Here is a 26419-nt window from a genome sequence, read left to right on the forward strand (position 1 = left end):
GCTCTTGCTTCTGTTGATATCAAAGTGAACAAGTCTACCATTACAAACAGGCTGCATAAATTAGGTCTACATGGGAAATGTGGCAGGAGGAAACCTTTGCCTATGTGTTTATGGGAAAACTTTAGTCGTGCCCTGATGTTTTTTCTGGGCAGCAAAGATAAGGACTTCTGAAACAATGCGCCCTGGAGAGTTGAGACAAAGATAGTTATTCCACCACAGTACCAGCCATGTTTAATGAAAACCAAAGATGGCACTGTGGTATAGCGGGCCCACAGCTCAGATCAAAGGCCACTTTTTAAATAAATAGTCGCCGTACTCGCAGTTACAGAGAGAGGGGGGCGTGGTAGTGTGGCCGGAGCGGTTCCCGGGTGATCCGTGATACGGATGGTCCTCGCTAAAGTGCACAGGTGAGGAGTCATCCACATCTGTAATTGTTGCCGGGAGTTGCTAATTGCCACACCTGATCTACATCTCCATAATATTTAATAGAAGCGCGAGGCGGATGAAAAGGGGGGAAAAGAGAAAACAAGAGTAAGAGAGAAAAGAAGAAAAAGAGAATGGAAGGTTAAAGGAGAAGGAAGCAGGAAGGAGAAAGCCGGTGCATAAGCAAGTGAGAGCGCGAGGAGGAACAGAATCTATTAAGGTGGAAGGCAGCTGGTAAGAGAGCCCCAGAGGAGTGTTTGGCCAACTCTCAGAGGGGGGCTGTTGGAAGTGGAGTTTAGAGGAGCTGGAGTGACCGGCAGAGGGGTTGACTGGCCGTTGAAGGAAGCGGAGTCGAGGAGGCTTTGAGTGTGTTGAGCCCCAGCAGAAGGAACCCAAATCTCGGTCCGGCCGGAGCCCAACGTAGCCGGGGAACAGGGGGCTACCGGACCAGAAAAGGAGCTGCACTTGCTGGTAGGTGGACTCCCCTGTTGCAGGGTCCGAATGGGAGAAGCAGGGAAGCCACCAGTAGAAGAATGCACCTGGCTTTAGTTTTAAAGAAAGATTGCTTCCAGCTGTTATTTTAACCTCATTCTTTAAAGGATTTTTTTCTATTGTGTTTTTAACCTCCATGGATTCACCTGTTTTATTGGATTATTTATTTAATGACTTATTTAAAGCACTGCACTATTTATTTGAACACTTTGATTTTGTTGATTTTTAATAAAAGCACTTAGCACTTTTTGCATCATTCCCTTACTCAATGGTTGATGTCTTCACTGCCTAGCTCATCGGTGACATTACCGACGATGTCGGGTTCGAGGGCTCCAAGAAGTAAGATAGGAGCATGGAGCAGAACCCGCATCGTCACGGGCACTTGACCTGAAAAACCTGATACCAGCTGTAAAGCATGGTGGGGGGCATGTTATAGTTTGGGACTGTTTTGCTGCATTATGGCCTGGGAAGCTCACAATCAAAGAATCTACAATGAATTCTTTATTCTACTGGAGGATGCTTCAGGATAATTTGAGACTATCTGTGAGAATACTGAAGTTACATTGAAAGTGGACCTTGTAACATGACAATGACACTAAACAGTCCAGTAAATACACCAAGGAAGGGCTGAAAATAAAAAATGGAGGTTCCAGATTGGTCAAGTTAAAGGCTGGATCTGAATCCCAGCAAGATGTTGTCAGGGAGATTTGAAACAAGCTGTACATGTAAGACATCCCTCAAATATCACACAGCTGAAAGAATTCTAAATGAAGGAAAGGGAAAAACTTCCTCACAGTCAAAGTCAGAGAGTGCTAGACAGTTATAGGAGCAGATGTCATATTTTTTGTTGAATACATTATTGAGATGTAAAATTTTCATTGCATTTTTCAGTTACAGTACCTTTATCTAATGATACTATTTAAGCAAAGATCAAATCTTTGTTAAGTCCATATATGGTAAAAAGAAAAACATTTTACGGGGGGTACTTACTTTTTCACATTAGCTATATAGATAACCTAACATGAGATGCATGAATTAAACAACATGCCAGGGAAGGATGAGCTGTTGCAATAAATCAAGCTAAAGGCAGAAGTCAGAGACATGTAAAAGTCACTGCTGTGGCCAGTTTTTGGTCTGCTGAAATGTAACATCTGCAAATTTCCTGAGGTGCAGGATACGCATTTGATTCTCTAGGTTTCTACAAGTTTTGCTTGTAGTATTTTATATATTTTACAAAAGGTACAACAGGAAAATTAACATTTCTTTCAGAGCCAAGTTTAAACAATGCCTTAGTGCAGAAGTCCTATTTCACATTATTTATAATACGTGCGAACTATCCAATAATCCTTTTATTTATCTGCGCAACCATTTTCAAACCTGCTTAATCCACTTCAGAGGTGTGGAAGGCAGGAACAAACCCTGTGGGATGCCAGTCCACTGTGGGGCACTTTCACACACATAATCAAGTAACCTAACCTAACAATTTTGGAACTGAGGGAGAAAAATGCCGGCAAACACAGACAGTGACCAGAGCAGATTTTGAACCTGCCTGTTCTATTTTAATTTGCCACAGTACAGTTCAAAGTGCAGGGACTAAATTATAGACAACCAATTTTAGTTCACCCCACACTGTATATTTGACAAAATTAATACTGTAATACAAGCAGCACCGTCACTGACGCAAGTGAGGTGGGCTCTCAGAGCAAGCAGTGCGCTTGTTTACAGCAAATGTGCAGTCGGTGTACAGAGGCAGTCAGTTCGAATTATCAACAATAGTCATTATCTGTAAAATGTTAATAAGCTAAAAATTATCCCAGCCCTATTAAAAAGAAAAGGTCTTCTGCAGAAGGTCTTAGTTGGCCCACAAGAATAAAAAAACATTAAAATTCTACAGGGTTTTTTTCCCCCCACTTTTGAGATCTGGATGGGTTGGCCTGCTTCATAGCTCAATGTCATTTTGCCCGGAGGATGTCTTCAGTGGAACAGAATCAAAGCCATCAGAAGTCCTCTGTAAAAATAAATAAATAATAATGTTAACACTATAAAAGATTAAAACTAACAATTTGATGACAAGCTCAATGTAACTACTATAGAACCAACAAGGAAAGGGACAACATTCAGCGGGAGTGATCTTGATTTTTGAATGAGAAAGAGAAGGATATGACAATGACTCACATGCTTGCAATAAAAAATTGAATATACTGTATTCTGGATAAAAATGGATATGGACGTTATATGCAAAGTATAATTTTTTATTCGTGCTGCATTTTATAAACTGTCTAGGGGTCGTGAAAGTGTGAATTTTTAGAAAACATGACAATATACCTGACCTTTTCATCCAATAGTGAGTGTAAAGTGAGCCTTTACAAGATCCATCCAACATCCAACCCTCTATAGCCTAACTACAGAGTCATGGGGGTCTGCTGGAGCCAATCCCAGCCAACACAGGGCGCAAGGCAGGAAACAAACCCCGGGCAGGGCGCCAGCCCACCGCAGGGCACACACACACACACACACACACACAAGGGACAATATAGAATCGCCAATGCTCCTAAACTGCATGTCTTTGGACTGTGGGAGGAAACCCACGCAGATACGGGGAGAACATGCAAACTCCACTCAGGGAGGATCCGGGAAGCGATCCCGGGTCTTCTACCTGCGAGGCAGCAGTGCTACCCACTGAGCCACCATGCCGCCGCCTTTACAAGATGAATGTACTAAATATTACACTCAAAGCGACATTGGATGGGGTCCATGTACCTCTAAAGCAGGGCTTCCTAAACTTTGTTCTCTTGCTAAACCCTTCTTAGTCGGGGCTGGGCTTTGGTCTTAGAACCCCTGCAGATTTTGCTTTTTTTCTCCAGCCTAACTGGAGTTTTTTTTTCTGTCTTCCTGGCCATTCGACCATACCTTCTTCTTTGTTGCATACTGTATAATATTATTGCCAAAGCTTATTTGTTTATATTTTATTATTTATTTCATTTTGTAAAGAACTTTGAGCTACACTGCTTGTATGAAAATGTGCTATATAATTAAATGTTCAAGACCCAGTCCATGATGACCCTTTGGAGAATCATTGCTGGCATTTAAAGCGGGCGGTGCCCCCTTGGAGAATCACTACTCATATTCATTGGAGCATTTAGGTGGATGCAGTTGGTACCTCTTGGGGAATTGCGGAGCAATATCCATTACTTAAATAACCATCATGAGACACTTTGCAAATCGTAGGCAACCCATTCCCATTAAATACAGTGGTGAGTGACAACACTAGCGACCCAACAGTGGCAATCTGCAAACCATTTTAGTTTAGTTTAATAAACTGTGCTCTGAAGTGTTGCCTTGGACGTAAAGAGACTGTCGAGATGCACATCGATCTTAATCACCATAATGAAGGGGTATTCAGGAAATTCAATATCTTCATCCCAAAAAGGCTTAAGGAAAATGTATGAGTGATATGCTTCACAATCAAGGACTCACTTTTAACTTGCACATGCAAAATAAACTGGGGTGAGAAATTAACTTACATTTTATTTACTTAGCAGACACTTTTATCCAAAGTGACTTACATGAGAAGTCAAATACAGTACACTCAAGTAAACATCAGTCTGGGAACTGTTTAGGAACAGGACAAGATAACAAAATTGAGCATCACAAGTGAAGAGTTCTAATCTAAACAGAGCAACACAAGACTACTTACTCTGATCTTGGCTGCTAAGTGTTTTGTCAAAAGGAAAAGGCAGGAAGTAAATGTTTTTAAATGCCTGGACAAAAACCCTAGCAGTTCAGCTGGGTTGCAGTATAGGTAAAGCACAACGGCGTTTTTAATCCTAAACTTCCCTGCTACAAAAAAGTTGACAAAAAAAAGACTGGGAGAAAAATGCATACAAAGCTCAAAGATCGACAGAGCAAAACTCTAAATCAAATCAAAAGTCAGAGCCAAAACACCAAGGAATTCAGAAATAAAGAAAATAGCTAGAGGTTTTAACCCTTTTAGCCCTGGATTTACTGTTTTTATGGGAAAAAATATTTTGTGAGATATTCTACCTGAATGAAAAAGTAACACTATTATTATAAAATAGCTGCCAAATACTTCAATCTTCTTGAGGAAATAAAATTGAAAGTGTTACACAAAGTCTGTGTTTCGTAGACTGTATACCAGTCTCTCCAGTCTGTGTTAATGGTAGCACGCCCGGTTCCAACAGCTGCAAACGTACCTGAGCTTTACAAAAATTGCTGCATATATATACTAGTAATAGGATGCCAGGGACGAAAGGGTTAAAGAGTGATCTAATCTGGGATGGCTGGGAAATGCCCAGAGCTGGTCAATGATGGCATCAGTAGTTGTGCACTCCTGGGTCATTGCCTCAGCGATGCTGTGGCAACCATAAACAAAATGGTGGCTCCCAGGAAGAATAAAATGATGTCAAATCAAGATACAAAAATACTTTAATTAAATGTAATGAATTTTAACTAAAAAAAACCCTAATCACCATTGTTTTCAAAAACCTTCAAAACCTATTATAAGTAAGGAAAGGACCAAAAAACATGTTGTTAAGATAGCAAGAAGGGTCATAACGAACAAAGTATTAAAACCATGACCATTTAGAACAGAAGTGGCCTTAGTGGTGTGCGGGGCTTAGGGCTGACCAACTACACGTCAAATGCTGTTACCAGTATGTGTGGACTGTATAAACTTGCGCACAAATTTAATAAAAATAATGTTAACAAAAAAACAGATTTTCTCATTACAGTATTCAGCTAAATTTTTGCAAGATAACACGCAGGCTTTATCAAAATATAACTGGAGAATAGAACTCTGCTCGAACGGAACATGCGGACCTCAAAGGTGGGACGGGACCCCCTTAGGTGTGGGGGCCTGGGGCTGTCGTCCCACTTTCCACCCCAAAACACCGCTCCCGATTTAGAAAAATACTCTAAATAACACCACCACACCCGGAGGCTATGCTTAACATATAATCTTCAAAAAAAAACACAAGAAATGGAAATTTGGGGAAAATCAACTCTATAACTACAGCTGGCTTTTCTCACAGATGACTGAAAACTACATCAATGTGGTGTATATCATTCATGATTCTATTAAAGTGGAGCTAGCAGCACTGGACACAAAGCAGGGGTGATCCATGAATGGGATGTCAGTTCATCGCAGAGTACGCTCATAAGCAAGTCAGCCTGGAACAAGTTACACTCACCAGCCAAACCAATCACATAAATCAGTGATGTGAACAAGTGGAGATGTATAAACTCCACAGAGATAGTGACTGAGTGGAGAACTGAACCCAGGACTCTGCAAACGTGAGGCAGAAGCTCTAACATCTGAGTTAGTGAGCTGCACTAAAACTGGACCATGTTGTATTTTAGATTTTTGTATTTTTTTTAAACCATTAATGCAAACAAATTTTGTTTATTACCGAACCCACCCTTACCTTGGAAGAAAAAGATTTGATTTTCCCAAAAATAGATTTTTTTGTCAAGAATAGTAAATCATCTTCAATATCCTCTCCCTCCATTATGGCACAACTGTCCGCAGCTGGAAGCTCACAGTCCTTCAAGTTAGAATTCATCATTAGCCGAGAGTATTTATACTCTAACCTGTGCAGAAGACAGAGACATTGGTCAGAACCTGTTTCACAGGAATGTGAAGGTAAAATCCAGCAAAAAAACTGACACAGAGTAATGGACAAGGAGATAACATTTTAATCAACTAGAATGCAGCATTGATGGCCTCCAGGTCATATTCAGCACTTGTTGTGTAGACGTCACAGAAACAGCCACATCCCAAGCTTTTCACTCAAAGTCACGTTCAGGCTAAAAGTGCTTCCAATCACACTATTAAACACACCACATGTCCCCATATCAAACCTGCTTAACCCCCTTGTTGTTAACCCCAAGCGTGATTAGGGCTTGGAATTCTATGTAAATAGAGTTAAGCCAAAGTCAGACTTGGGGTGACATGTCACGATCCGCTTTACTGGATTACATCTTGCCTGAAGAAGTGGCCTGAGTTGCCTCGTAAGCTTGCATATTGTAATCTTTTTAGTTAGCCAATAAAAGATGTCATTTTGCTTGGCTTTTCTCTACATTCATAATGGCTAACACGGTACAACACCCTAGTACTACTACTGCGGACAAACCTGCACTTCCTCATTGACATTTTATGGGTAACCCGGCCTAAAGACATCTGTTGATCAGGACTATGAGAACTAGCTATGATTTGTCAGTGATAAGTTTGGTTGTGAAAATAGTTGTTTTAATGAACAATTATGATGAGCAGTGTCAAAAAAGTCACAGTGGACCATTTGCTTGTTGCAGTTGCTGGTAGCCTGTTTCTGCAGATGACATGTGGGTGTCTTTTGACACTGCAGGGCACAGTGGGTAAACCAGCCCAGAGATGATGGTACTGGTCCGCAAACTGGTTTAAATATAATAATACCCAGAAGATGTCTGCAATTTAGTCCAGCTCTCATTTTATCTAAGCATTTTGAGCTTTTTGTCCTCCATAAAGTAGATCTGGGATGGGTTTCCATTTAATAAAAGCAGATGGAGATACTGAACTTTTGAACAGCACTAAAGCATGATAATGCATTCAAATTATAAAGTTTGTTCAGGATTGCTTTAGAAATAAGATGTACTGAGGCGAGAAATTCAATGTGGCTTTGCAAAAGCTTTGTTTTAAAGAAAAACTCCAATCTGATACAATCAGTAAGGATTGTGGAACTCGAAAAGTTCACAAACTCTTTGTTTTGATGTCTTCAATGTGTCTCCAGGCCAAAAGTAGTTGATACCTGCCATGAACTTTGGAAATGATAGCTTTTATTATGCTAGTCTCCCATAAACCACAGATTTCTTACAAATCCAAGATATTATTGTTGTGTGCATTTTCTCCTATGCGTTTTGTGGAGGACTGTAATTCGATTACAGGTGCCAAAAGCCATCTGGCAACCTTCCTGACGAGTCTCCTCCTTTACAGGTTAGCATTTTCTGGCACTTTTCACAGTGCCTATAAAAAATATGAAATATGAAGATTTTATTGTTATGTAACATTGAATCCCAGTGGGTTTAATTTGGCTTTTATGACACAGATCGAAAAAAATACTGTTTAAGGCACTCTAGGTAAACAAATGCAGAAGTAAAGTTTCCTAGGATGATAGAAGTAATCATAAAGCATAACAATTTCAGCTACAACAGACTGATTGTTACCTTTCTATTTTAGGACGCTCCTGACAAATCCACTTTGTTATTTCAAATCAGTTTTCATCAGTAAATGGCAATAAAGAAATTGCAAGTTTGACAGTTTTTTTTAATGTGTTTATTCTCAGTAGGCTGTGGTGTTTATGCTTTGTTTGTGAAAAAATGTTGGTCTTTAGAGCTGATAGTGTCCCTTAATGTTGCATGTACTGTGAGGAAAGGATCTTAAACTGATTGGGCATTTTATTAAAGAAATACTCCACTCAAAAATGATCATTACATACCCCATGTAGTTAGTAATGATGGCCAAGGAAACATGTTTAGCTTGTGTTTTAGTGAAGAAAGGACATGACAAAATTACTGATAAAATGGGACCTAAAAGTGACCAACACTGTACAATGGCAAATGGTATGAAAACCTCCAAGTAATAAAAGAAAAGAAATGTTGTATAATTCATGTGTCAGTTATCCATTGTGGAAGCTGGCCCGGACACAGACAGGCAGACACGTTCATGTCACCCGCAACACGTTTATTTACAATCATATATACAAAAGTGCACCACAAACCCCCAAAAGTCCTGGCCACAACAATGCCTTCTTCACCTTCAGGCCGCCTCCTTGCCTCCTCCAGCAAGCTCAGTCCTCTCCGCACCCGACTCCAGCTCTGAATGAAGGGAGGCGGCCCCTTTTATAATCACCCGGATGTGCTCCAGGTGGGTTCCGGCAATCACCCACCGACACGCCCCTGTGTGGCGGAAGTGCCAGCTGCATCCCCGGAAGCACTCCGGGTGTCCCTGCTCTTCTTCCCCCCAGCACTTCTTGGTGTGACGGAAGTGCTGAGGTCCAGGGCTCCCAAGGAACGGGAACGCCCCCAAAGCAACCAGGATGGCAGCCCCCACGTGATCCAGGGCGCACGTAGACCCTCCTCCGGTCCCTCAAGGCGTCCCGGCCGGGTCGTTGCCCCTGGCATCCCTGACACCATTTATATGCTCAAAATATGCAAAATGCATGCTTTTCTGCTACAATATTTTTATTTAGTTACTAATGGAATAAGTAGAAACTGTTTCATGACTTTTTGAATTGAAGACAGGACTCTTGACCAATAAGTGAGGGGGAGAGATGGGTCTTCAATTCTAAAAGTCATGATGCCTTAGTTTCCTGTTTATATGACTTTTGCACTTTATTCCAAAAGAAAGTAACAGTATTTTGGCAAAAACACAAGTAACACAAGATTTTTTTCTTTATCCATGGATGTTTTTCACATTATTTAACGTTGTCCAGTGTTGGTCATTATTGGCTCCCATTCTATAACAGTACCTGCTTTCTTCACAAAAACATGAGATTTACATTTTTTTCTCAGCCACCACTACAAGCTACATGGGGTAAGGAATGTATAGAAATAACATTTTTGTGGAGTATTCTTTTAATATCTTTTTAGCATGTCCTTCCCACCTTTTATATATAAACAACCAATGGAAAAGGGAAACATTTTCTGCAATGAATAAACTATAGTTTTGACTTGTGTGTGTTCCTCGCAAAGTTGTCAAGTTGTTTTAGCCCCCCAATAAGCAGTCCAAGCTTCAATTCACCAAATACACAAAAGCTCAAAAGGTGAACTTTTACCCAATGAGGTTCTTGAGGAGCAATGCCTGAGCAGGTCACTTTTAAAAAAGGCTTCATTGAAAAGTTAGGTCACAGCTAGACAAATGTCACACTTTTTGTCCAATCCATAATGCCTTGAATGTCACCAGAAGTATGGTTGAGGGTCATAAGCAGGCTGCAACTGGACATATCATGGATCATCCTCACCAGACACCATATATTAAGCTGCTCCCTCAATGCAGGCAAAGTTTAAAAAAGAATAATAAATAAATAAACAGGACAGATGACCATCCAAGCTCTGGTCACCCTCAGAGCAGCGCAGACATATGTCCGAAGTCTGTTATTTCAGCTGTCCAGAAGGCTTTGTATTCTGTTGGGGGCCTAGGCAAAAATGGCCTACAGTACCATGCGCTTGATGCCACAGTGGAGATTAATAAAATAAGCAATTGTACCTATTTCTGTAGTAGGTCAGTGCAAACAACTGTTGTAACTACTAGTCATGGTAAGGTCTTTAAGAAATGTATTAGTGCACCTCTTAGTTTGACGAATTTAAAGAAATTGCTGGAAGGTGGCACACTGACACTGCTGACACCAGGATTATCAGAAGGTGACTAATAAAACTGGCACAATAACTTAAAAGACTATCTACCATTTTCTTACTGATCTGTCCCTCACTCAGTGACTGCTTGTGGCTTTACTTACCAGTCATGTACAACTGAAGAAAAAGCAACTTATCACACGTACAAAAACAATGTGGTAACAATCTTTTACAAGCATTCTTTCCAATGAATAAAAATTTCAAATATTTAAACCATTTTGTTTGCAAGTTGTTCAGACTTAACATTAAACACCACATTTCAAAGGAAGCAATGAAATTAACAACACCACATTTTTTATTTGCTTTACTTAATATGTTTAAGTTTTTAGATCAAGCAATTTTCTAACATGATACTCAAAAACAGTAAAATGGGCAAGTCACATGAAACAACATTTTCATTGGTAGCCATCGCCTATTCATGAGCCTTGAGGTCACCAGTTAAAACACAATAGATGACTTGGGCCAGTTTGACATGCTTCACAGAGACATGAGCTGGTTCTTTAGTAAGTGAATTTTAATTGTGTAAAAGAAGAAAGTAAAGTCTAAGAATGTGAAAAAACATGCTCACATGACTAATAGTATGAAAGTTGAAACAGCTTTTAAAAGAGCGTTTTGAATGTATAGTCCTGACTCACATAATCATAGTTTCTATAGTCTCTTTAGCCAGTGCACGTCAATGCAGGAGATGCTGCTCATAGACATGAGGGCTCCGCGTTGCCCATCTAAAGGACTGTCTGGCTGTCAAGGGAATGTCTCGGGCAATGGTGCAACAGGAGAAGAAAGAAGGTCAAAAGGGTCTGTGGAAACAGGGACAGGGCAACCTACAATGACAAGGGGAAAGCAGCCTGGTGTGGGCAGACAGTAGGTGGTATAACCTTCAGATAATTAAGTGTTGCTGAGGGTAGAAAAAAAATATACTGATCATTGAGAATTTCTGGAAATAAAATGAATGGCCCCCTCAGCAACTAGTGGCAGCAGCCCCAGCAATGCCAAGGGCATCACATCCCCCACAGAGAGTGAGAGCACATACTGCAGGTGAGTTGTGGGAAGTCAGTTCAATTCTTCCTGGTTTGCAGTTGGATGTCCAGAATGGTATAAAAGGAATCATGTTACCAAACATACTGTAGATAGTAGCTGGCCTGTGTTATGGCATTTGAGAGAAAGTTGGAGATCAGAAGAGGCCACTAGGGCCTATTTTGTAACTCTGGAAATTTATGGGAGACCCCTAACCCTTAATGACTTGGTTTTGAAGTGATGCATGGGTGAAGTTTAAAGGACATCCTAGAGTGACCTGGTGTGTGCCTGTGGGTCTCCTCCAAGTTGACTATGCATGGTGCATGCCTCACCAGAGGAGCAGTCACTCTATTTTAAAGTTCCCCTGGAATGTCAAGCTATGCAGATGTTGTTATTTTTTAAATATTATTTCAAACACTTGGACTGGGTACTCACTTTTGTGTTTTTTTCCAAAAGTAGCATATTACTGCCACTAGAAGAACAGCCATCAGTGTGCCTGTGGACAATCCCAGTTTAATCCAGAAGCTCATGGATTTGCATGCCCTCACCTTCTCCATTGGTAATTCCACACCTGCAGCACAGAGTCGGGGTGTCCTCCACATGTAAGTTGTTTTCTATTAAAATAACAAAAAAAAAAACAATTACAATATTGTCCACATTGCAAGTTTTATTGACATTGTGTGTACATCTGGAAAACCCCAATGATCTTGTTGTTTAAACATTTGCTGATTTTGATCCCAAACCTATAGACTCTTAACTGGGAAGTAAATTAAATAACGTAGGATCCTGTACATTACTGGCAGCTATAACAAAGAAGCAAACCACATATATAATGCTGTGAAAAAGTATTTGCCCCATCCTAATATATGGTTTTGCATATTTTACAATGCATGTCAGACCTTTAAACAAAATGCACTATTACAGAACACATAATAAACTTATTAATCGTTACTTTATTCATTCAAGGAACAAATTTATGCAACACTCACATCACTCGTGTGAAAAAGTAGTTACCCCCACAGTTTCAATAATTGCTGACAGCATCTTTTATCAGCAGCATTAATTATATATCAGTCTTTCTCATCGCCATTAAGCATTTTACCCATTTTTAATTGTTGTTCTTCTTCCAGTTCAGATATAACAGTTTGCAAGCATGAAATGCTTGTTTCGGGTCTTGACACAAAATCTCTTTTGGATTCTAAAAAGGACCTTTACTATGCCACTGCAAAACTTTAATGTTGTTTCTACTGAGCTATACAGCTGTAGGCTTGCTTCTGTGTTTTAGTTCACTACTCTGCTCCATCACCCACATCATGGAGAAATGACTGGATGCACACCTTAAGAATGCAGAATTCATGGTTTATTCAATAACAGTGAGTGCTAAGACAGTAAAGTATCCCTGCACCACTACATTACCAATCCCATGGCATATTGTAGGTATGATGTTCCTGCTATCCAACACTGTATTAGCCTTAAATCATTTAATTCATCTGTCTATAGAACATCATTCTAAAACGTTTGGGGATCATCCAAGTGTTTCTTTGCAAACACAAGATAAGCATTGATTTTGCTTTTGGATAGCAGACGCTTCTTTCTGCCTTGCTAATCTCCCATGAACCCCCTTTTTATTCAGTCTTTTTCTTATCTATGAGTCATGATAATTAGCTTAAGCTAAGGCTACAGAGACCAGTAGTTCATAGGATGTTCCTCTGGAATCCTCAGTGACTTCTTGAATGAGTCTTCATTATATCTTTAGTGTAATATTAGCAGGCCGGCCTTACCCTGGAAAATTTATCACTGTTCAAAATGCTCTCCATTTTATTATAACAGCTCCAACTGAGGTGCAGTGAATCCCAGAGCCATTCCCTGATTAGTAATTTTCAGTAACATTTCCCTTTTCTTTTCTGGAATTTCTCTTCCACCCTTGGGTTGACTGTTTCACTCTCATGGTTTATATTCAATAGGACTGGCGGCAATCAGGTCTGGCTATGTTCAGGCTGAGTTCGATTAACTTTGGTTAGTTTGAATGAGTAATTAAGACGACAATATGGTTGTTAGATAGCTTTATTACTTAAATATACTGTATTGTAAGTGCCTGAGAGGAAGGACAGGCATCCCAACCAGGACGGAAGATGATTGCCTGAAAAACAAATCCACAGCCTTCAAGTAGAGGAGCTGGAGTTGGGTGGAAAAAGGATAAAGCTTGCCTGAAGGAGTGTAAGGAGAGAGGAAAAGAGAAGGAGAAGAATTATACTGCATTGGAATTGTAATTATGTTTACTTAAAGAAGCCTTTTTGTAAGGTATTTGTAAAAGTAAGCCTTTTATTGTAACAGGACTTGTGTCTGAGGTTTGGGGTGTTACAACTCCCCATAGTGGTCACAATGTTAAACTATTTAAAAATGGTGTTATGTGTTTACTCTGGTTCAATTTATTTAAAACTACTTTTTGCCTAAAGATCTTAAGCCATTCACTATGAGAAAAAGTGAGAATATTAGAAAGGAAGCAAATATTTTTTTCACAGAACTGTGCTTTTAAATTGGCAGATTAATGAAGGGAGTTTACATAACTAGCTAGGTGTGGCTTCCAGCATCCCCTTTAATGAATTAAGTAGATCTGATAATGGGCAGATAGATGAAAAAATGAGACTGTTTAGTAATTTAAGGATTTTCATTTTAAACAGGACCTTATGTTTCATTAAGAAACTGCAGGCTAGCAAACCAGTTGCTGAAGGATTTTCCCAGGACCATTACTAAAAAATAAAATCTTTAAGTATGTGCTGCAATGCTGCATTGTCGTAGCATTTTTTTGGCTACTATAGTTTAGCAGTCTAAGCCTGAATACTCCCAAATGAATGACACCCATAATGCAGTACCGTTATTAAACACTTGCAGTATGTGACATGAATATATATGGATTTAGCAGATATCTGTTTTCACATTGACAATGAAGAGTGATCAGTATCAAAAAAGCCACATTAAATCCATTGTGATTTAATGCCGTTCAGCAATGAAATGTGAAAACTTCCAAAGGGTTAGTATTCTTTTTAGGCACTGTATAGAAGATCTCAACCAGCCCTGGGCGGGATGTCGGTCCATCATTATATGACGGTATGTCTAAAATGAATGTACTTGAATAACTCAAATTAAATTATCAGGGCTGGCTCTACCATTTAGGCATACTAGGCAGTCATCTAGAGTGGCAAAACCTGGGGGTGGGCATTTATTTAAACAATGCCAACTCTGGCTTACAAACACTTAAGATTACCCGTAAATACAACTGTTTGACTCCTGTTAACCCTTTTATACTTTTTCCCCCATAGAAGTGATGTGTGACTGCCTGTGCAAGCCCATTATGAATGATCTTCCAAATCCTCAGCTTCACAGAGGTGCTTTCTGTGCTCTTCTTTGCTTCTTTTTTTTCTTCAGGTGCAAGCTTGCAGTTCTGCTTTTGTTTTAGTACTATTTCTGTTTCATGCAGTTTGTTCTTTATTTTTTTCCATCCTTATTTTATAGATTTTGGATTTCTGTTTCATCCTTTTTTTTGCAAGTTACAATGTTAATACATGGGGAAACACATAGTTGCAAGTGAACCATTTCAAAGCATCCTGTCTGTTCCACAGCTTTCATTGTCCAGATTATTTAAATGAGAGTGTTGCGAGGGTCAAAGCATTTCCATTGGCAGGAGAGGAGGGTGAGGAGCACCGATGCTTCAAGTGTAGGAAAAGGGATCATGGAAAGACAGCCACAAGTCAGAAGCACGATTTAGAATAGCTGCCAATCATGCCAAGCTAGGTTCGAGGTGAGGATTTACTTATTCTCATGTCTGGCAGCAGCATATTTCTTGTTTTGGAGGTGTTCCCTATGGCCAATAACGGTGGGTAAATTTGCATAGTCGCATTATATCAGTACTAATGTCAATAATACGTGAACGTAATAGAAAAAACTCTGTCATACAATGTAGTAGTCAGTTGTGCATTTTTATTGTGTGTGTGTGCATATATATCTCCATCCAACCCACTTCAGGGACAGCTGGAGCCTATCCCATCAAGCATCAGGGTGCCAGGGTAAACACACACACTCACTCACTAGGACCAATTTAGCAATGCCAGTCCACCTACCTGCATGTCTTTAGACTGTGGGAGGACACCAGAGCACCCATTCGAAACCCACAGGTACACAGTGAGAACATACAGACTCCGCACAGGGAAAACATTTTTTACTTACATGTGCTAATCAAGATGCAACACGTCACCACTCTTCTGTGCCATGATTAGTGAGTAGAACATCCTTACCTCAAAACCTCGGACTTCCTTATTTAGAATAACTATTTTATAAAAGTGTACTTTTAGAAATAGGGAAATGTCCTGTTGTAGGCACTAATAATATCAGTACGTCCACGTGATTCATTTAATTCACAGCAACCTTACCAGGGGAGAATGAATTAGTTAAAACAATGGATTTTGAAAAAAAAAATGTTTTTAAGATCTCAAAGAAAATATAAAAAAAAGCAGTTTTGAATTTTAGGGATTTTTATAATTGTTAAGGACTGTTTAAAACTGTAAGCTACTATGTAAGTAATTAACCAATTCATTATTATAGTATGTTCTCCCTGGGTGCTCTGGTTTCCTCCCACAGTCCAAAGACATGCAGGTTAGGTGCATTGGCGATTCTAAATTGTCCCTAGTGTGTGCTTGGTGTGTGTGTGTGTGCACCCTGCAGTGGGCGGACGCCCTGCCCAGGATTTGTTCCTGCCTTGTGCCCTGTGCTGGCTGGGATTGGCTCCAGCAGACCCCTCGTGAACCTGTGTTAGGACTTAGCGGGTTGGAAAATGACTGACTGACTGACTGATTATTATAGTATATTGTTAAATGTATATATCTCTATTAAATATTTGTGCTTACATATTACACATTACTAAAATGCTAAGTCAAACTTACCTAGTATCTGTTTTAAACTGCTAGGTTTTTTTGGCATCATTTATCACGAATTGTGAAATTCATTATAACACATATATAACCTGATAGCACAGCAGCACATGGTGGTCCCTGTGTAAGTCATTTTAAAGCAGAACTATCTAAATTTTATAAATTGTGATTCTTAAAATGTACCCTCTTTAGGTTCTGTGCCCAAACCTCATTGTAGTGAAAAGGAATAAAGAGGTACCCTCAAGGTCAAAATTTTACATTCCAAAGTAGTCTAGTGTCTCTTCCTGGCAAAATGTGATGTGTGCATAAAGAACAAACACACATACTCACATTGATCTTTATATATGATAGGTCATATTAAATGCATACATGAATGTAAATATATAAATCAGTTCATAGTCCATTTAAAAAAACAGATTCTAACCACAATGCTATATAGATAATATATCAATAGATAAAATAACAATAATTCTACATTTATGAAAATGTTATATCATTTAAAGTATCAAATGATTGGCTTTGTTAGGGATAGGGTGGCAGCCATTTACAACTTTGCCTAGGACAGCAAAGATGCTAGAGCCGGCCTAGGTGAATTATGCAAACAAAACTTTCCAACTACAGCTACCATATCTAACAATATTCTTACCTGGACTCCCTGGACACACTCGCTTTCAATCTCTTTGTAATCATGTTCTGAACAAAGAGGGCACGCATGTGCTGTCATCCAGAGAAAGTGGTATGTGCAGCCATCACATGTACCTTCTGGACACTTGCTATGTTTATTAGAAAAGAAAAAAAAAAATAGAAAAAGGGTGAGCAGCTAATGTTAAAGTAATTTTCAACTACAGAGTTCCACATTCCCAACAGTTATCTGCTGTGGCTTTCAAGCTTCATCATCTACTGATGCAAAGAATGACATAAAGATTGAAATCCTATACCGGGATTACCATGAGGGGCAAAAGGAGAACATGCTGTTTGGTAGGGCACTGATAACTGTGGTCACTAATAGTTTGTCTGGCTGTGTTTTGTTGTTTTATTTTTTTCTCCAAGCATTGTGACTTCTTTTCATATTTAACATATGGCTTTTGAGAAATCAGTCTCTTCATAACTGAAAGTACTATACAGCACAAAAATGTTCTCATATAGAATTTATTTTGAGGCAGTTCTTCAACATTATTTTTAGTTTTTAACTTTTATACTGTTTATGCTCTTATACTGTATTGCCTTGTTTTTATTTTCATTGCATAGTTTTACAGTTTGTTAGAATGCTATTATGGAATTTAGTTTTAAGAGGTAAAGATTTGATGAGGGGTTTGCATCTTCAGTAACCTTTGACATTTGATCAAACCATTGGCTTGAAATTTCAAAACATTGCAGTTTAGAGTATACATTTCCAAAAATGCACATTAGACCAGAACGCTCTAAAAGGGTACACAACACATAGGAAGATAAAACAGTTTATTCAGTTTATAAAAACAACCCCTCCTGGAATTTCTTAATTGTAGTCAGGACAAAAAAAAAAAAATCAGGAAATCCAAGATGCGATTTTATTGTGGCCAAAACTTGACAAACACAGACATAGGAGAAGGATGAAAATACACAAAGGAGAAAAAGAAAAAATATTTTTGAGCAAAAAAGTTAATAAGTGCCAGCAAATAAAACCAAAAACTTCAGTTCAGTTTTTAGATTTATTGAAAACCTTGGATTTTGCACTATGCACACAGCCATCTCAAATCCTGACACTTTAAGCATAAGAGACACCATCAGGGCCATGACCATTTCTTAGTCTTACATGTTTCAATTGAGTTTTCAGTTTGTGGTGTGTCACAATTGAAATGGAAATCACAACTTTTATTATTTTTTATTTTATTTTGTATTTTTTTGCTTTCTTTTACTTTTATGGCCATCTGGACATTGCATGATGATTATGGCATCATTCAATGATTTTGGATATCACGATGCTGTGAATCACTAGGTGGACATGGTTACCTACCCTTCATGGGGACATGGCTACATGGCCTTTTCAGCCATCTATTTACGATACTTATTTCACTTACTTAAGATGCCTTATCGTTTTTCAAATTTTGTTTAAAAAGGAAATGTTTGTAGTTTGAAAAAATTAGTTTTCTGTGTCGTAAATGGATAGGTATCCCAATGAAGGTGGATTCAACATTACCTGGATGGGAAGTCAAAATAATGGATGTTATCAGTCAGTGTGACAGAAGACCTAGCAAGACTGTCATCACAGCAGAGATAATTGGGAGGTTCTAACCTGCCTGAGCGGTCAATGTAGTGGATGGACACAGCTGAGTTGTTCCAGTCAGAAGGGTTAGTGTTCCCTTTCTCAGTTTTGAGTCCAGGGCAAGTGAAAAGCACTGGAGGGCAGCATTCCTTCTGGTGAGTCCCCCATTGGACACCTGTATGGCACCACAGAGAGTCTGCTTTTGTAGGGTTGCCCTGGTGTATTTCACAGGTGCTGCCAGGTGGGGAGTGGCTATTGGGTGAGGAGCCCCCTTGTCTTGAGGGGCCTGGGTTGCACTGAAAGCTTGCATATTGTAATCTTTTTAGTTAGCCAATAAAAGGTGTCATTTTGCTGAACTTCTCACTACAGCTTTTAGACAGACATTCACCAAACAAGCAATTCTTCAAATGCTACTTAAACACAGTGAGGGAGTCCGCATTTCGAATGGAGCTAGATGCTACATATGAAAACCCTGGACGGACATTTGACACCACACAGAGGTCATCACCAGATGCTTGTTCAATAGCAGACCTCCACCTCAACTATATTGACTTCTTTTGTCTTTTTACGACTGAATAGGTCACAGCTGAGAGCTGTTATAATATTTTTTGCTTGACTTACACCCTTTGTCTGTTCTAAAATAAAATAAGTAATAAATTATTTAGATAATTTCCTAACTGAAGTTCAGCTTCCATAGTGTACAGAATGAATGTTTCTAGAAATGTCACCTACTGATTGCTAAAGCATTACCTAAAGCAATGATAGAGCAGAAGAGGATGACACAAATTACACACAGACTATGGCACAGTGAGACTAAAATTGATGCAGATTACCACATTCACACTTCTATAGAAGCAGAATTCAGATACAATGCTGTGAACCATATTTTCACCTCCTTCATGATTTGCCCTTTTACCGTAAATATTGATGCTGGGTATTTTCATGTCTTCAGACAAAAATCTTATTAGTTAAAAGTCTCCTGAATGCACAGACATATCTTTAACATATTTCATTTAAGTAATTAAAGTTATCCAATACCAACTAGCACTGTGTGAAAAAAATAACTGTCTCTTACTTAAATCAGCCAAACTCAAGGGATAACTACAGATAGCTGAAGACACCCAGGTAGGCTTCATCACAGCCAGCCCTGCTACATATAAACTCCACTTCCTTTGACTCTAACCTTTATAATCAAGTTGTCAGCAAAGGATTTAACAAGCACATCATGCTACAATCAAAGGAAATTCTTGACAAAAAGTTTATAATAGCTATCAGTCTGGAAGCACTAATGAATCTTCTCAGGAGTAGCATGCCTGCCAAAATTGCACCAAGGATGCAGGATGTCATGCAGGAGGTCACAAAGGATCCTAAAAAACTAAATAAAATACTGCAGGCTTCTCTTGCCTCAGGAAAAGTTAACATTCTTGACTCCACAATCAGAAAGACCATCTGCAAAAATGGGCTTTATTGGAGAGTGTTAGAAACCACTGCTAACCAAGAAGAGTGTAAATGCCCATCTCTCATTGCCAGAAAGCACCTGGATGATCCCAGAAATGGAAGAAGGTAATGTAAACAGAGAAAAGATTCCAAAATGAGAACCCCATACCAACAGTCAAAACGCTGAAATAGTAGTATGATGGTGTATTTGATGCCTGAGCACCTGGACTTGCCATAATTGAAGGAGCCATGAATTAATAAGGAGCATGCTCATTTGATGTAGCAAGACAATGATCAAACAAACAAAAAGTATGTCTACATCGGAATGGTTGAAATGAAGCAAAATGTAAATGCTGGACTGGCCTATTCAAAGTCTAGATCTAGACGCAGTGTAAAAACCTACCAGTGTTGCGGAATTAAAGCAGTTGTGCAAGGAAGAAGTAGCAAAAATTCCTCCACAGTGATGTATAAGACCGATATTGAATTATAAGAAGGGTCAGGTTGTAATAATTGCAGCTTGTTAGCCTTTCTTCTCTAGCCTCTTTTGGTTTGTTACACAGTGTAAGGTGGTGTTAGAGACTGTTTATTCAATAAATTAAACAAAAAAATATTTGATTTGTTCACTCAGAAGACTTCAAAATGTTCAGTGGCAAAAACTAAATAAACAAAGGAAACAAGGAAAGGAGCAAATGCTTTTTCATGACACTGTACATATTGCATATTTCATAGAAACAAGAATCTGCAAAAAAAAAAAAAGGTGTCTTTTTGCAGCCACTTGTTTTCTAACACAATCTGAATAAATGCCTCACGGTTGGTGACACATACCTTGGAAGGCTCACAGTTCCTTCTACGGCCACCGCTGTTTGATCACATCTTAGCCGGACTGCACTTGCTCTTCCATCTTTACAAGCCTGAGTCCTCTCATTGGACCTGCAATGCCCGAAACATACAGTCACTGGGAGAATAGCTATAAATAATGCTGTTACTGGCACATAAACACTTATCCTTTGAAGTTCTGGAATGATACACGTACAGTAAGCTCTGAAAAAAATACCAGCATGAATTACTATGACATGGAGATCCAGAATGTTATATTGTGTGTGCCCTTAGTCATATTTGTCCTCCAATAGTATTGTCATCCCTAGTAAATAAAAGCAAAATAGGCTGTTTTTCCTCTTGATCTTTCAATCCAAATATTAACAAAAATCTAAATTTTATTTGAAGTAAAATAACTGAAAGGAGAAAATTCTTTATAATAAAACATATATTTTACTGAAATGTATGTATGCCACCATTTTTGGCACCCTATCATTTAATACTTTGTACATCCCTCTTTGCCAAAATAACAGCTCTGAATGTTATTTTAAAATACTTAACACATAGCAAGGGACCCAAGATGATTCCTCCATACAGAATCACTCTAGATCTTCATAGTTTGAAGTCCATGCTTGTGGACTTTTCTGTTCAGCTCATGCCACAGGTTTTCAATGAGGTTTAGGTCAAGGGACTGGGATGACCATGATAAAAGCTTGATTCTTGTGGTCACAGGACCATTTCTGTGTTGATTTTGAGGTGTGTATCGGATCTTTGACCTGCTGGGCATGGACCAATATCCTGGTAGAGGCAATCAGGTTTTGAAGTAATATCTGCTCATACTTCGAGTCAATGATACTATGTATCCTAAAAAGTTGCCCAGGACCTTTAGCAAAGGAACAGTCCCACAACAGCAAACTTCACAGTGGGGTTGAGGTATTTTTCTGCATGCCTGCCCACCTTTGGTGTTTTTGCTAAAATGTTCTATTTTCGTCTTCTCTGATCATAAGACTCAGTCCAACTGAAGGTTCCAGTAACATCTGTAGGTGCCTGATTTTGTTGTTTGATGACAGCAGAGGCTTGTTTTCTGGCAACCCTCCCAAACAAACTGTGGATATGTAGCTGATCATACTTTTGGAGACGCTCTGATGACAACGCTCAAATAATGTATGCGATCCACTAGCTGTGATCTTGGAGATTCTTTGGTCACTCTAACCATTCTCCTCATGGGGTAAGGCGTCAATATAGACACGTCCTCTTCCTGGCCGATTCTTAAGATCTTAAGTTGTTTTAAACTTATTTATTATTGCCCTTTCAGTGGAAACTAGCATATTCAACTAGCAGTTTGCTGATCCCTGCAGCTCAAATACTTTTTCTCACACATCATTACTGTGTTCTCAGGTCTTTCCCAATGTCATGGATGGCTAAAGGAATATAGCCAGTGTCTCACCAAATATTTACACCCGAATGAAATAGCAAGTTATGGCTGACCATTAAGTGTTCCGGTTCCCTCAGATGAATTTCTAAACATAAAATATGAATGGAAATACAGTATACTTTGGTCAACGTTTACTCATGTGACTTTCTAGGGGTGCACATATATTTGAAAAAACTATTTGTTTCATGATGAGATTTTATTTTTCCTTTCAATTATTCTACATCAAGTAAAAGTTACATTTTAAATGAAAGAGCAAGATGATAAACAATAAAGTTATTCTTTCTACAATCCATTTTACTTTTATTAACCAAGGGTGCCAATTTCAGTGGATGGCCATGTAAACTGCCATAAACAAAGCAAAACTCTTGAGGTTTAGACCTCAGAGAATCTGTTATCAGTTGAAGTGAAATGTGACTGTCAATCATACCTTCATTCTCACTAAAATATGCAGGATTTAATATGTTGCATCATATGGTAATAAGACCCTTAAAGACTTGTGCATTAACAGGGTCTTTGTAACTTTTCACAGCCCTAATTATATGTATGACAGTTTAATGAATATTTTTAATTAATATAGTTCAATTTTTTAATGAATGAAGGACAATTCTAGATAGAATATACTCAATTTAAGCAACAGTATTTTACAAGTGTGCCAGGCCTTTATAGAATAAACATTGGACTCTGGCGATATTATATTATCAAAGTGTTGTAAAAGGTTTCATGGACTATCATGTTTGATCATTAGTGAGAAAATTAACATTTCTTAATGTAGAGTTTGGTACATGTTTAACTTGCTCTGTTAACAATTACTGTGTCTCATACTGTGTCTGCCCTGAACCAAGCCACACTTCCGGTGTGCTGTGCCACTGCTTATTAATAACAATTACTGGCTTTGCCTGTGGCCCACGTAGATTTGTTGTATCTTAAGCATATTCCTCAAATTTATTGATCACTTGTTCATTTATTTCTCTCTAGCCTCCTGAGCTTTCCAGGTTCTTTTAGTCACTCTTGTTTATGACCTCTTGGTTTTATTCTTTGTTCCTTGCCATTTTGTCCCTTCTCTTCCTTAATTTATACTTCACATCTTTTGTCTGAACTCGACTGCATCTCCTTGCTTTGCTCTTGTTAGACTTCAGTCTTTCTTCTCTGACTATGTCTAACAAGCCACACATGCTGTCCATTGTTAGACCTTCAAGACACTCAACATACATTAGGTGTTGTACTTATGGCTAATCCAGTCTGTTTTGGTGACTGAAAGCTGAAGGCAGCTCACATGCACAAGACCTGAGAACTCATAACTTCTGACGAGATAAACAATTCTAAATGAATTTCACAAACCCGAGACCAAATGGTGTCACAGCGGGTTAAAAGGTAAGCAAAAACTCAAATTAAGCTTATCAATCAGCTATAAACACCTTCGAAATAGAGAAGCTGGTGACCACTGATGCACTTTATACTATGCAGTTAATGCTTGAAACTGTTTCCAAAATATCTCTGGTTGATTTATGAAGCTTATAAACTTGATGACAAGTGCTTAGAGATAAACTAGTATGCAGCCAGTGTGAAAACATACATCAGTTGCATAAACACCTTTTCCTGCATGGTTTTAAATAGAAAAAAAAATATATAAAAAAAAGAAAAAGGCCAAGGAATTGCAGACACAAAAATGCAAATTAGTAATATACAGTTAAGCATAATGGGCAGCATGGTGGGTCATGGGATAGCACAGTTGCCTTGTTGGTGACCAGGTCTGAAATTCAGACCCTGTCTCTGTGGAGTCTATATGTACGTTTCCTCCGAGGTTCTTCAATTTTCTATCCACATTCCTAACGTGTGTCTGAGGTTAACTGGTGACTCTAAACTGTCCCAGTATGAGTGAGTGTGTGTGTTTGTGGAGTGTTCCCTGTGACAGACTGGTGCCCCAACCAGGATAACTTTGTACACCTAATACTGTCAGGATAGGCACAGGGTCCCCATGACCATGATCTGGGATCTAAGAGATTTGTATCATTACTTACCACCTAAAACAACTTTAGAAACTGTTAGGATATGTTTCATGCACTATGCTATTTAACCAATCACCCATATTGTACTTTCAAACAAACCGGACATTAGCAGACAAACAGGTGGACGCTGAGTCTGTACAGAAATTAAAAGATAAAGAGACTGAGAATCATTGCCTTTCTTCTTGCTTGGCTTTTGACTTACCTGAAATAAAAAATGATGTCGGGCACTTCAGTCTTACCAGGAAACAGGTCATCTGGTGAGGAGATATTGTGGAAAGTGCTCTCAGTTGTGACACCTAAATAACAGAGGAACAAAATAAATAAATAGGCACGGTCTCTTAAATGTCTTTTAGTGCACACAGAACCATAATTATAAATCAATACCTAATATCCATTATTATCTTCCTTGTCAAAAACTGTTAGTCACTTATGATATAAAGTGAAACAACAGAAATTATATAGTACATGAAGAAGCAAATATAAAAATAAAAAAAACTATAAAAAAGAGAGTTTTAGGGCAAAATGTTATTCAGAATAAAATACATTTTTTCTTCCAAGTGTAGTTGTGAAGGTGACTCCCAGCTAAAATGTCATTTTACAACTGTACTGTATCATTTAACAGTTCTTACACTGCATTCAGTACACAGTGTGGCTTACGTTCTGCTTTTCTGGCTAGACCCCAAGTCAGCTTCTTCGGCATGGATTTCCAGGTCATCCAAGTTCAAATCATTGGCTAATGGCCAAGTGCTGGTGCCCATTTATAACTTACAAAGTGAGTCCTACCTATGAGTCTATCTGCAAGGCTGAAAGGCTGTGATGAAATGATGTTCCTCACACCCCTCATTTCTGACGGTAAAATAGTTGACTGACAGATGTAAGACCGGATTCCTCGACTTTCTGTGACATTTTCGATGCAGACAGCCATTTGCCTTCCCTAGGAAAATATGAAGTACATATTAAATATAATCAATGTTTATCAGACTGTGAATTCTGTATATAGTACATAGACTTAATGGGAAAAAACAAGTCTTTTCAACTAAAAAGTTCAAAATTTGTGGTTTGTTTTTGAACCAGATGTTGCAAAGAAATAATAGATGATGCACAACTTTCCACAAAGCTCCTGATACTTGGTGCAGTAAACATAAGCTTTTGGAAAGTGTAGAGTGTGTGATCTGCACTAACAGTATGTGTATGAATGGAGCAGTTTCATTCATTATGTCATGGATTGAATAAAGCCTGCGCAGTAAGCGCTATACATTTAAGAGGCTCCACCAACTGTTAAATATAAAGAAATCAGTTGTACTTGGAGACCTCAGGCAGTGCTACAGAGACTTCGAAAGAGGTGCAGGAGCGGTAGAAAACAGAGGAAAAGAAACCTGGGAGAAGTCTGAGACCGAGAGTGAACACTGGCTGTAGAGAGCAGCAGGGGGTCCAAACCATGCACAAGGTTTTTATTGTGAATGTAATTCTATATTCCTCAGTAGCACCTTTTAGTAAAGATATGACACCCTTGTGACGAGGCTAGCAAAATATTTGATACATTTGTATTTACATTTATTTGCTTACCTGACACTTTTGTCCAAAGCACCTCACAAAAGAGGTCAACATAACCATGCAGAATAAACATCAGTCTGGAGGACTGCTTAGGAACAAGTGCTATAGGACAAGGTTACAAACTTTATAATCACAAGTTAAGAGCTCAAAACAAAATGCAAGCAAGTTACACAAAAACCAGCCAGTATCAGTTAGACAGAAATTCAAGAAACGCTGCTTAAACACAATGTGGAAATCAAAATTTCAAATGGAGGCGAGTTTCATTTTTCATTTCATCAAATAGGAGTAACGCACAAAGAGAGTCTGGATTGAGATTTGAATCAGACACCATTCATCAGCAGACCTGAGTGGGTGAGAAGGAGAAGAGGACTTCACAAGTGTCTCCATATACATTGGAACAGTCCCAGTAAAAATTCTATAAGCCAAACATCAAGCCTTTTAACTTAATACTTGCTGCTACAGGGAGCCAATGTAGAGATCTGAAAAGAGGAGTGAGGGGTGTCCACCTTGATTGGTTGACCACCAGACATGCATTGGGTGGCTTTGCTGTGTAGTGTTGTAAGCTGAGCTATGCTACACATGAAATACTTAAGGCAAGCTAAAACTCTCAAAGTTGATGATGATGAGTTTCTTTCATTTCCCTGATGTCTTGTAACGGTAAATAAAGGTC

At 38.8% G+C, this 26419-nt stretch overlaps 1 protein-coding gene across 1 annotated transcript in view; it reads right to left on the reverse strand.

Annotated features, from left to right (window-relative positions):
• Nucleotides 1–1080: 1080 nt before the first annotated feature.
• Nucleotides 1081–26419, reverse strand: part of elapor1 (endosome-lysosome associated apoptosis and autophagy regulator 1) — a 110833-nt gene continuing 85494 nt past the window's right edge. Inside the window, exons 16-22 of the mRNA XM_039747304.1 lie at nt 24979–25129; nt 24398–24491; nt 20764–20868; nt 16906–17032; nt 11770–11948; nt 6360–6525; nt 1081–2923 (exon numbers count right to left, since the gene is read on the reverse strand). Of these exons, the coding sequence (XP_039603238.1) occupies nt 2855–2923; nt 6360–6525; nt 11770–11948; nt 16906–17032; nt 20764–20868; nt 24398–24491; nt 24979–25129 (891 nt within the window). The 3' untranslated portion in view covers nt 1081–2854. The remainder of the gene's footprint in view (nt 2924–6359; nt 6526–11769; nt 11949–16905; nt 17033–20763; nt 20869–24397; nt 24492–24978; nt 25130–26419) is intronic.

This window comes from Polypterus senegalus, chromosome 3 (assembly GCF_016835505.1).
Source record: "Polypterus senegalus isolate Bchr_013 chromosome 3, ASM1683550v1, whole genome shotgun sequence".
Taxonomy (NCBI): Eukaryota; Metazoa; Chordata; class Cladistia; order Polypteriformes; family Polypteridae; genus Polypterus; species Polypterus senegalus.